Source organism: Gavialis gangeticus, unplaced genomic scaffold (genome assembly GCF_001723915.1).
Source record: "Gavialis gangeticus isolate Ggan-Ray unplaced genomic scaffold, GavGan_comp1, whole genome shotgun sequence".
Lineage (NCBI taxonomy): Eukaryota > Metazoa > Chordata > Crocodylia > Gavialidae > Gavialis > Gavialis gangeticus.
The window spans coordinates 59153398-59165794 of record NW_017729022.1 but is presented as its reverse complement, the minus strand read 5'-3'; the positions used below and the strand labels follow the sequence as shown (position 1 = coordinate 59165794).

At 42.3% G+C, this 12397-nt stretch overlaps 1 protein-coding gene across 1 annotated transcript in view; it reads right to left on the bottom strand.

Moving 5' to 3' along the window:
- Positions 1–457: 457 nt before the first annotated feature.
- FGD6 (FYVE, RhoGEF and PH domain containing 6) overlaps positions 458–12397 on the bottom strand; it is a 116005-nt gene continuing 104065 nt past the window's right edge. The window contains exons 18-21 of the mRNA XM_019515067.1: positions 10568–10695; positions 5146–5274; positions 2667–2815; positions 458–850 (exon numbers count right to left, since the gene is read on the bottom strand). Of these exons, the coding sequence (XP_019370612.1) occupies positions 814–850; positions 2667–2815; positions 5146–5274; positions 10568–10695 (443 nt within the window). The 3' untranslated portion in view covers positions 458–813. The remainder of the gene's footprint in view (positions 851–2666; positions 2816–5145; positions 5275–10567; positions 10696–12397) is intronic.

Here is a 12397-nt window from a genome sequence, read left to right as displayed (position 1 = left end):
ACATACCTTTGGCATCCACAATTTGATAACAGCTGTGGTACATAATTTCCAGAATTGTAGGCTACATAAAGAACGATGCATTGATTTTTTCCTCCTTTCCACTTCCTTTAATAACTAACTCAATACCTTGTTAGAAATGTTTGCTTTTGTTACAGAAGCTTATATGAAGTAGCAGCCTTAATATTTAGGGCCTACATGATGTAGAAATGTCTGTATGGATCAACAGCAGTGTCCCATGGGACTGGGGCTCTTAAAGAGCAGCATCTCAGCTAAATGACTTCTTGTCAAAAGAGTTAACGTAACTGAACAAGCGTCCACATCTAACCTCTTTTGGAATATTGTTTGTTTTTTTGTTTTTAACTTTTATTGTTAAATTGCAAATTCACGAACTGCACAAAAGATATGCTGCAGCAAAGAGTGTAGTACGTGTGTGTGTTCATGCATGGGTTTTTTGTGTGTTTTTTTTGTTACAAACTTACTAACAGTTTTCTGACAAAGCTATCCACTATTCTAAACACAAGGGCACTTTGGAATTTCATATGAATCTCAGAAATGATTCTGACCATTAAGTAAACATTGGAATTTAATAAATAGCACATTGTATGAAAAACAAATACACACATTTCTTTAAAAAAATATGACCTTACACCTAAAAAAGGCAACAGCTTCCCTAATTTTGATAAATATACAATTTTGTTTAGGTTGATTCTAGCAGAATTCCATATTATTTTTAAACAGAGTTGCTATACTCCGTTTATTACCATACTTCAACATTTTGCTCCTTTAGACCATGAGATAGTATTGAAGAAGTCACTACAATACAGTGCCTTCTTGAAAAGCTTCTATCCACCTGTTAGAAAGAAAAACATTGTCAGGTTTGACTTGCATTTCTGTATTTTTAAAAATTACTTCATTTATATATTTTTCAATAAAATTGTTGATTATGAAATCATTCAAAACATTACTAACCCACTGCAGAGCTAATGGTCGTTTGGTATTAAAATAGTTTTAAAATTCCTGTACACTGTTCAAATGAGTTGAGTGGTAGTGTAGCTACAAGCACTACTGTGCATTTTGGAAGTTCCTTCCACTTTAGTCTTTAATCTCATAAAAATACATCTTCCTTTGTGCTTGGTAAACACCAGGCATTTTTTTTAACATTATGCAATAACAAAATTTAAAAGTAAATGCATTTTAACCAAACAAAAACATAAAAGCAAATCTTGTATTTTACAGGCAGCTTGAGTAAATATGTGAATTAGGGCTGTCAATCAATTTAAAAAATTGATCACAATTAGTTGTGCGATTAAAAAACATTGGGTCTCAAGTGCAACTTTAAATCGCACAGTGAAAAACTCAAAATTATGCACAAAAAACTTCAAAATTCTGCAGGTACTTTGTATGGTTGGGGGTGGTGGAATTTGTGAAGGTGTGGGGATTGTGGATGTGTGTGGGGTTTGGAGCCAAGGAACGGGGGTTGCCTGCAGGACTGGGGGGTCTGGAGCTCAGAGGGAGGGCATCTCTGCATGCTCTGGCAGGATGCATAATCTGAGCAGGGCCTCTGGAGCTTCTCGAGGCCTAGGGCATGGCCCCAGCAGCAGTCGGCTCACCCTGCCTTGCCCCAGCAGTGGCAGCCACGGGCAGACCGGACTGGGGGCAGCTGCTCCAGCCCCAGCCTGGGTCCAAACTTCCCTGCTTATTTCCTCAGTGGGTCTCAGGTGGGCCTGAGGATGTCAGGCAGCCCTGAACCCCCAGTACTGCCAGGCCAGCTGCTCAGTGCCCTAGATATGGGTTGTGGGTTAAGGTACCCCCACCCACTTCCTGCTGCAGCCATCTGGAGACCACATCCCACCAGCACCTGAATGAAGCTACCTCAGCAGGGCTGCCTGGCACCCTCGGGCCCACAGTTCAGGATCGGGGAGGGTCAGAAATCGCCTGGGAGCTCTGGCACAAGCTGCCTCTGAGGCCATGGTTCCCTGTGCATCCTCAGTCCAGGGCCCCGGGCAGCAGTGGTGATGGTGGTCCTGTGCTCCCATGGAGGCAGCTGCTGCCAGCAGGCAGAAGCAGGATTCCCATGGAACCCACCCTGCAGTGCCACATGTCTGGCCCCAGCTTAGTGCTGCCGAAGCCTGAGCTGCGCCCAGAGCCACCATTCTCCTTCCTGCACTGCGTGGACTCTCACCAGGACCTGGTGGGTCTGTGAAGGTCCGGTGGGAGCACAGGCAGTGCAGGGAAGAGAGTGGTGGCTCTGCCTGGTGTTGTGGCAGCGGCAGCACTGGGCATGGCTTGGGCTCTGGTAGTGCTGGGCTAGGGCCAGGTGTGCAGTGCTGTGCGAGGGGCTACAGGAGGTGGTTCCGCAGAAATCCTGCTTCTTCCCACTGGCAGTGGCTGCCTCCACAGTGGGGCTTAGGGCACACAGCCACCATCCATGCTGCTCCCTGGGGGCCCAGACTGGGGATACGCAGGGACCTGCATACGGCGAATGCCAGAGCTCTCAGGCAGTCCCAACCCACCCCAAACCCAAGCTATGGGGAGCCCAAGGGTGCCAGGCATCTGAGTTATTTCATGCAAGCACTTTGACTCAAAACATTAATGAAATGACACCTGAAACATGTATTATAGGGGGAAAAAACAACAGAAAGGGCTGAGTTAAAATGGTTACTTACTTTTGAGCTGAATGGGGATCATCAGCTTTGAATATATAAAATAAAGTGTTTTTGTGCAGCAAATGGAAGACTTTAGAATCTGAGTTCTCATCCTTTACTTCAGTGACTGTGAATCCCAGTAAAGGCTGACTCTCTAATGCAGCTACATCCTAGTTTAACACACAAACACTACATTAGAGCTGATATTAGTCTTAGTGTGGTAGTTTAGCTATCTAAGCATTACACTATTTCATTGTTACCTGAACTGTAAGGGGATGAGCATACCAATTAATTACCATGAGGTAAATGAGGGTAGTGGTTTACTTGCGTGTCAACTGTTCCATTCCATCTGTCTGTGTACATGCTGTTCCCCCATAAAATGAAAGGTAAGTGGAAATAACTTAGCCCTCTTTCATTTCTATTATGATGTTCTTACTGCTTCCTTTGAAGAATCTGATCTTGGAGACTACATGAACTTTTGGCCTGATCCATTATGACAATTCTTAAATTTTTAGATTGGGATACAAGTACGGTCTATCCAAGATTGAGAGCACAAAGCCACTCAAAGACAAACAAACAAACCAGTTTCACATAACTAAATTTGTTGCATTGGTCTATCTCTATGCTTTTGTGTTACAGATAATAAAAAAAATATGTCACTACAAAAACATTGTAGTATTTCCAATAACTTAACATATTCATTTTTTCAATTTTTCTTTTTCTTCCTTTTTGCTCCATTTATGTCCACCTTCTCCTTTTTCTACTTTTCCACCACTTCCTCTCAAAAAAACCCCTAGCGCAGTGGGGGCCAGCCTTTTTGGTAGGTGTGCCACATATCCTCCCCTAATGCTACTCTGATACCCTTTTGCCCCTCTGCTTCTGTTCCCTGGTGATTTGCTGCTCTGCTTTCCATCCTCTGCCTTAAATTATACTGTGCTACCTGTCCCCTTCCCAATCTGCCACATGCTACACACTGAGGCTGCCTGTGCCACTTGTTACACATGCTGCAGGTTAGCCACCCCTACTCTAGAAATTTCTGTATACACTGGACTAGCTCAAAACTTTCAAAGTTACCATCTTTGTATATAATTTCTAAACAGTCTATTTTATTAACTTAGGTTTGAAAGGATCTGGAAACCACTCAACTGGAGGGTACAATCCATTGCAGCTCCCCATACTGCAGATTGGCTGACAGACCCTGGTGGCCCAGCTGCTTGGTATTGACTGGCCAGGAGGCAAAAATGGTACCATATTTATAACCCCGGTTTTCACCTCCCTGCCAATCAGGAGTGAGCAGTGGGGCCTCTCCGCCAACTGGCAGGGGGGAGGCACATGGGGGAACCTGCAAGATTAAAAGGAGCTGCTGTGCAGCCCACTTCCACTGTGAATTTGGTAGATCCCTAGTCATGTGTAAAGCAGAAATGGGTGGGTGGCATAGGTTTGAGTGGTATCCCCAACACTGCTAGGGAAGCAACATCAACGTACCCCAAGAAGATCTGTGGAAGAATTTATAGGGAGGTTAGTTCTTATAGGAATCCAAGTAGAAAAAAGGTTAAACAAGTGACAGCATGCTTATATTCTGCTTTATCCTTTAATACCAATTTTCTCTAAAGTGCTTTTGTGTAAATAAATTATATGGGGTTTTAAGGATGTTATTATAACACTAATTGCCCTGGTACGACAGAATTTCAGGGTTCTGAGAAACTAGGTCTGCTGAGGTAGTCATGGTTAGTACCAGGGACTACAACCTAGGTCTGAAAAATGCCCGATTCCAAGGCCAGAGACCTGAAGAGGTATACTTGAAAGTATCAGGAGAGGAGAGACATACCGTTCCCTTAGTAACTGCAAGGGACTAAAGCATCTGTTAACCGATGCTTTGCATTTTCTGCTCAACATAGGACTTATGAGAAAGAATACAAGCAGTATAAAAAAAAAAACAACTGCTGGCTTTCTTGTTTGCCCTATATTGTAAAGCGGTACAACAAACTGAGGTTTATGGCATTCACATCTACTGGCTATATAATACTATGTTCTTCACTAATTTTAACCACTATTAAACAGAAAGGGACTGGGGTAAGGGACAATACGTTTCCCCTTTTTAAGTAAGGGCATTGAACATTATGAAACTGTGGCAGGGTGTAGATAAAGAACAAACCAAGAGATTCAATATGCTTTTCTGAAGCCAGAGGGGTAAACCTAGTGGAAGAGCAAGCAAAGTTACTCCTAAAGGCTTTCACACTTTGGCAGCTACCATTATTGAAAGCTGATCCATAAAAACAGATACTTACTTTAAAAGGTTACTACTGATTTGTTTAGTTCAAGAAAGGAAGACCATCTACCTAACAGATTAAACACAAAGATTTTTCTGCTTCCTTCAAAGAAAACTCAAAATACTATATTAGAGTTACATGAACTAGTTTGCAATCTGGTAATATTATAAAGTATTTAAAAAACAAACAAACATTCTCCCATGCTCATTTAGCTTTCAACACTGTCTTACCTCACTGGCAGCATACGTGTATAGCACCTTATTCTTAATGACAAACCAAAGGTGTTTCCATGGTTTCTTGCTGCCCTTAGATCTATACAAATAACCACTCATTGTGGAGTCTTCTGTATTTGCTGACACCTAAAAAAGTAGAATATGAATATGACTTTGAATACTTGCAATTTTTGGCTGGAATTTAAAGTAATATGAGTAACATCTAAAGCTTCAAACAGGCTCTTATACCTTCCACACAGTTTCTTCTGAAAAGCAGAAGATGCAATTTTTCTGTAGCACAGATCATGACAAATTAACATATACAAGGAAAAGAAGTTATATTCAGCACTAAATTCCAAGCTTCCATGAACTAAAGCATCTTTGCTGTTGTAAATGTTCAGATATGGGTAATTTTTCAGTAGTATAAAATAGTTCAATAAGCTACAAAAACATTTTATATTATACATACCACATGTGTACATAGATTCAACTCCATACTCCAATGAATTAACTTTCTGCACTCTGCTACATGGCTTTCAGACAGCAGCTACTCATTTTCATCTTTGGACTACACTTTAAGAAGGTAAGACACCTATAATTGAAGACCTTCAGAAACATCTGGATCTTTTTAAAAATAGGTAAGCTGCCAAGGGGAACAAAAGGGCAGAAACTTTTTAAAAATTAAAGTGTTGTTTCTAAATAGATCAATGAAAGTGAGCCCAAACTTACAATCTGTACCTGAGAGCAAAATTTTAAAAAGGTAGATCCTATTTGCAAAAGATTTAGCAGTTTAAAGCTAAACCTTTGTTTTTATTGGCAGGTAGGAAACTCTCTTAGGAAAACATCTATATTCAAAGATCTCTGATCTTTTAGTGATGAGGCAGATATAGGTTTGTCAATTAAAAGCAATCAAGTAAACCCATGGTTTATTTTATTTGTTTATTTACTTTAGGAGAAACACACTTTCACCAGTGACCATGTTTCACTTAAACTGTGAGCATCATGATACTGTTAAAAGTCAAACTGCTGAGTATCAAAAGAGTAATTAAAGCAGGAACAACTAAAAAGGGAAACAGTTCTCTGTGGGTAAAAGATGAACAACTGCTGTTTTCCTTGGATTTAAGTTTCAACATCCTGCTAACTTTGCATTTTTTAAAATTATTTTTGCACTTGACCTTTTTTTGGCCTCAGGGATCCCTTCTCCTGGCACCCCCACTCCCTGGCTGGCACCCTCAGAGGGGGCACCAGCTCTCGCCTGTCCTCACTGCCCATCACCTAAGAGAGGACCGTTAGCTTTCGGGGGGTGCACCAGTGCTCTCAGGGGGTGCACATGCACCCCTGTGCACCCCCTATGCGTCACCCCCAGAACTTGAGATAATGTCTGCAGGCCAATGATGGCATCAAATGTTAAAATACTGAATCTGCTTACTGACTGGCTACATACATTTGGATCTATGGACTTAAGCAGCCTGAAATAAAATGTGACCTGATTTAGCTCTACTGGGCGATGCCAATGACTTCAGAAGGGGATTGCCCTATTCAGGGAAAAACCTCGCATAATCCACTGTATTTCAAGCTCTTGTCTCTTCCATATTTTATTCTAAGAATGCTTAACATAGCAGAATCCCAATAAATAGAAGAACTTAGACAACACCAGATACATTCATAAAAATAAGGACTACAGATAATCGGATATCAACAGGTAGAAATAGGATAGAAATATACTGCCAGGTCACTGTATACAAAGAGGTTCAGAATACTGAAGTTTAAACAATAGAAGTTCACTGCACATCAACTGATACAACTGTCACATGAAAAACCTTGGGGAAAACTTACATTCTTAACAGTAAACAGCAGTTTCACAATTCCACCATAAAGATGCAGCTTGATATTAGACTGTGAATCAAGAATACAACTTGTGTGTCTAGGAAACAGGTAGCCACAGGGTGCAATTTTAAAATTAATGTTCATTACACTCGGATTAGAACAATTATCTCTGCAAATGACACACCTTTCATGGTTGAGCATTACTATCTGTAAAGTGCATTTCCAGAGCTCAAAAAAGTTCAAGCCGGAGTAGAAAACTTCTGTGGTTTTTCCTATGATTTTCCAGATAACAGCCCTTCAATTAGGAAAAAAGGAACAAGTTTCAAGGGAGGCCCTAGCTGTTTGCTCATGCCTCATGAAATGTCGACATAGCAGAGTTATATAGCAAAGTTCAATATTGCTGCATACAGACACTGAGTTTCTACTGGGAGAATCACTGTTCTCCCAGTAGAAACCACATGTGGGCAGGCATTCAAGCTTTCTCTCCCGGAACAAAAACAGTCACACTGGGAAAAAAAATAACTTAGGAACAACCAGAGTGAAGTTGTTCCCAGGAGAGTTCTGGGCTGACTGAATATTTCCATGCTGGCCCCTGCCTTAACTCTTCTTGGGGACCAGGACCAGTTAAGTGAAAGGCTTCTGTGCCTTCCAGAGACCAGGGTCACAAGTCTGGACAAGGCATGGGGAGGCAGCTGCTCCCACCCGTTCTGCAGTCTAGGAGGGGAGTGGAGAAGCAGTGCCCAGCTACACCCTGCCTGCTTCTCATGCTAGAATTCCCAGTGTAAAGAGCAGGCAGGGGCTTTGCCCTGCTGCTCCCTCTCAGAGCTGTCCCCTGCCAGCTCTTCCCACCTCCTCCCTGTTCAGCTGAGGAGGGGAGGTGCACAAGTGGAAGCTGGCCAGGGAGGAACTGGGCTCAGGGAGGCTCTCTCTAGGATAGCAGGGCAAGGCCCCTGACCACTCCTCACAGATGCACTGGGTTAGGGAGATTTGCCCCTGGTGCTCCTCTCCCTGCATACAGAACTGGTCCCTGCACTTGGCTCCCACAGTGAGTAGAATGAAAGAGACTGCTCCCCACCCATTTCCCCAGACCTCAGTGGCTGACCAGAGGGAGGTGGGGGGCCAGTGGCTGATCGCTGAGCCCAGAAGCACTGCTGGAGCTTCGAGGCAGGGGTGTGGGGGGGCACTAGCTGGTGCTCCTCATTCCTCAGCCAGCCAGGGCCAATTTCAGGGAGGGGCACGTGCTCCCCCATGCCTGCCCTACGCATTGCCTATGCATCTGTTTGTGGCCTATGTTACTGGTAGCACTGAAGGCCTCGTATGTAACATTTTTCATACCAGGTATGTACAAAGGAATATATCAAAATATTCAAAGCTCAATGAGCAAAGCTTTAATATGAAAGCAGATACCTCCTGATGTCCGCCTGAGTGTCAAAGAAAAACTGAAAATAAAAATCCCATTAATAAATCATGTCTGTGCAAGGGCTAATGCATAAAATGACACGAGTGCACAACTTTGAAATTCATTTCCCAGACATTGGTTGATGGGAGGTTAGTCTACAGAGAGCTGACACAAGTTGCTATTCACCAATGTTTTAGAAGTACTCTTATTTTTTAAAACAGCACTGCTTTCATTTGGTATCAGAGCAAAGAACTTAGAATACTGTTAGTTTCAATAACAGTTAATTTTTAAAAATTTTATGATCCTTCTTGAAACAATTAATAGACCTAAATGACATTATTAGTTGCAGAATGGGAAAAAAAAATCATTTAACCACATATCAAAACTCTGTCTGAAAAAGAACACTATTTTACCAGTTGTTACACATGCATATTAATAACAGCTTTTAAATGTGCTTTTCCATTCTATATCAGTTCCACTGATGCACCTCTCGTCACAAGCCTGTCCACAGAGTACCCACAGTGCCCTGAGTTTCTCTCCACTGTACCACTGCTTGTCCCAAAGAACAGACCAAGTTTTTCCCTGGGATAGCTTCTTATCTTCAAAAGCCTCAGCTCCACTGCCTTTATACCAGACCTCACAGCTGCAGGGGAATCTTTGCTAGCTCCACATGGCCTCCACTTTGGCTTGCGAAAGAAATTTTAGGTTCCCCTTTCTATAGAAAGAGCTAGCCTGGAATACCACTCACCCAGAGTTCACTCTTTCCATAGGCAATAAGGAGACAAAGCAATAAAAAAGTCTTGCATCTAGGAAACAAGAGTTATATAAGCAAAACTGACTATAAGTTTGGAAACAGAACAAAAAAAGATAGGTAAAGTTTCTTAACCTCTCATCTGGCTACCCCCTAGCCTCCTGGGAGTACCACCAGTGTTTCTAGAGAATCATCAAGAAGACTCACCTAATGGCCATGACTTCCGGGGCCTGGATCATCCAAAGCCTGGGTTGCAAATAACACAATTCTAACCTGGCTAGGCTTTCTATATATAAAAAAAAAAACAACCCCCCACCAAAACAACAACATAATAAACCTCAAAGTCAGTCTTTGCATGCCCCCCCGCCTTCCAATCAGCATTCTTTTCATTGCTCATGAATCATCAGAATTCAATCCAACCATCCTCCCTCCCTTTCTCTGGCTGATGGGCCATTTCTTTTTTCTCCCATTACAGGGAAAAAATGAGTTGGGTCTAATAATGGCTCTGTCTGTATGTAGAAGTGGCAATAGTTCTTACATATGTATCTCCAAGTCCCTTAGCTAAAACATTTCCAAAATCATCATGATATACATAGACAGCACAACATAATCTATACAGTAATAAGTGACATAAATGGATACAGCATAACATGAGCTTTCCAGTGAGACCACATATACCATATCAGCACAACAAAACATCAGAAAACATTCAAGACACCTCACAAACACACAAAACATAAAAAGGTTTGACATCTCCCCATTTCTTCTTTAATGTTTTTCCAGAGCTCAGAGGATTTCACTTTTTTATTGCCATGCTCTCTCAGACTCTGACCTGATCCTAAGTTCTCTGTTAACTCACCCTCCTCCACATGACTTATTATGCCCAAATAAAAAATTACATGGACTGTGCCCGTTCATTGGGCCTGCAAGCGAGTCTTGGCTCACAACTTGGATATAGATTTGAGCAACAGAAGAGGAGGAAGTAGAAACAACTTTGCATGGGGTTTTGTGCTTATTTTTATGTTTTCCTATACTGAAGCACATCCCATTTAGTGCAAGCAGGCTGCATTTTTAGCTCCACTTTCTGCATTTACTAGCCTGTACAACTGAACTGTTGTGAGGTCATTGTAATTTGCCATTTCTCTCGGTCAGAAGTAAAATTGCTACATCCCTAGATGGTGGGGGGAAGCAGGGGAGGAAGAATTCTGACTCTGAAGTGTATGCATCCCATCTGTTACTGTGGACCAGCTTACACACAAGTTTTCAGTGTGGCTATGTTCAAATCAAAACTGACCCCAGGTCAATACTAAAGCTAAACTTTAGTTGTCAGACTGAGTCAGCAGAAGTATTTTAGATTCACTGAGAAAAGAACTAGGACATTATAGAAGAGCTATATTTATTTTTATTGTTATTAACATGGACAATTTCACACCAATGAGATAAAGCATGAGGAAAACACTCACTTCTTTGAGAGCAGCAGGAATTTTTTTCTGTTTTCTTCCAGATGGAATACTATGCAATACTGTTGACAAGGCACTGGATGGAGATTTATGGGTCACTGGAGATCCACTCTTTGGAGTGCACTGGTTATCTAAAATGAATATAACATGTAGAGGGCTTTAATTTTGCAGATGTTTAAGATATTTACAGAGTTCCTTAAAAAGTTTAAAACGAGAACTGGCATTTCTGATCAATGTATGTCAACTATGCTTTCAAAACAGAATACCTCTCTGACACTGCATAAAACACAGGAAATTTCAATTTAATTCAGCTAAATATATGAAATTTAATAGGAATTTTGCTTCTCAGCAGTCAACTATCAACTCTAGAAGTTAAAAAAAAAAGTGTCAGAATCCATAAAAAATGACTAAAAAGCCATGGTTTTTAAAAAAGCTCAAGTCATGGTTTTGTTATATTGTCTTTGAACTCCCCTTGCCCACACACAGCACTATCAGACAACTACAGGGAGATCTACAGTCTTAAATGCAAAGAAAACATTTGTTATGTGCAAAATGCAAACTCAATTTTCATTGAACATCTGCTCTTCACACTCCCCAAACCAGTCTTCCCTACCTATCAGTTTCCCACTGGGTAGACTTCTACAAGTTCCCTTCTCCTCACCAACCAAACTGATGGCTAGCAATTTAACCCTTGAGTTTAACTCAACTCCCTGAGAAAGTTTTTCCCCCCCCCTACCACCCTGGGCATCTTCTCCATATCCCCCGCTTCTCTAGCAGGCTTCCACAGCACTTCATGCCCCACTGTGTATTCTCCTACCAGCATCCACTGCTATTCCTTGTGTCTAACCTACAGGGAAGAAGGCTGTACTCAGCTCCTTCCTCCAACCAACTCACTCTTCCTGCACAGTGATTAGATAGGCACTAGGGGTGTGAGAAATGGGCCCTATTCAATTTGGATTCAGCTGAATCAAATCAGGGACAGTGATTTGATTTGTTGATTTGGATCACTGTCCTTGATTCAGTTCAGCCGAATCAGAATCTGAAGAATCAGAGAATCAGCGATTTAGACACAGACACAGCTTTAAATGGTTTTTCTACGTACCTCGAGGTACCAGGCACAGCTCATGAACACTGTGATGCTGGGGCAGATAGAGCATCCCACAGGATTGCAGGGGGACCTCCCGCATGCTCAGTGGTGAACCCAGAAGTGGACCAGAAGTACTTCTGGTCTACTTCTGGGCCTACTGCTGAGCATGAACGGGGGGTCCCTCCGGCTTGGCTATCCAGGCCCAAGAGGCACCAGTTACTGAGCTGGGGAGGTATGGGCGGGAGCCCTCCAGCATGCTCCTCAGCAGACCCGGAAGTGGACTGGAAGTGCTTCTGGTCCACTTTCGAGTCTCCTGCCAAAACACGCTGGGGACTCCCCCACGCTCCTGTGAGACGCTCCATCCGACCCAGCATCTCAGCATTCACGAGCTGCCTGGTACCTTAAGGTATGTAGAAAAAACATTTAAAAGCTGTGTCTATGTTTGAACCGTGGAATATTTCTGAATTGATTTGGAGAGTTCCGATTCGATTTGGAGAGATTAAAGGGTCTGCTGGTTTGATTTGGATTTGGAGATTCAGCCACCAAATCGGACCGAATCTCTGTCAAATCAAATCAGCGACTGAAGATTTGCACAGCCCTAATAGGCACCAAAATCTTAGTCCAACCAAGATGCTGGCATGACAGCAGAACTTTAAGCACCTAAGTTAACTAGGGAAAACGTAGATGGCTGACAGTTCATAGGGTTGGTTCTGTGGCAGAAAGCCACCTTGGTTTCTCCCCAAAAA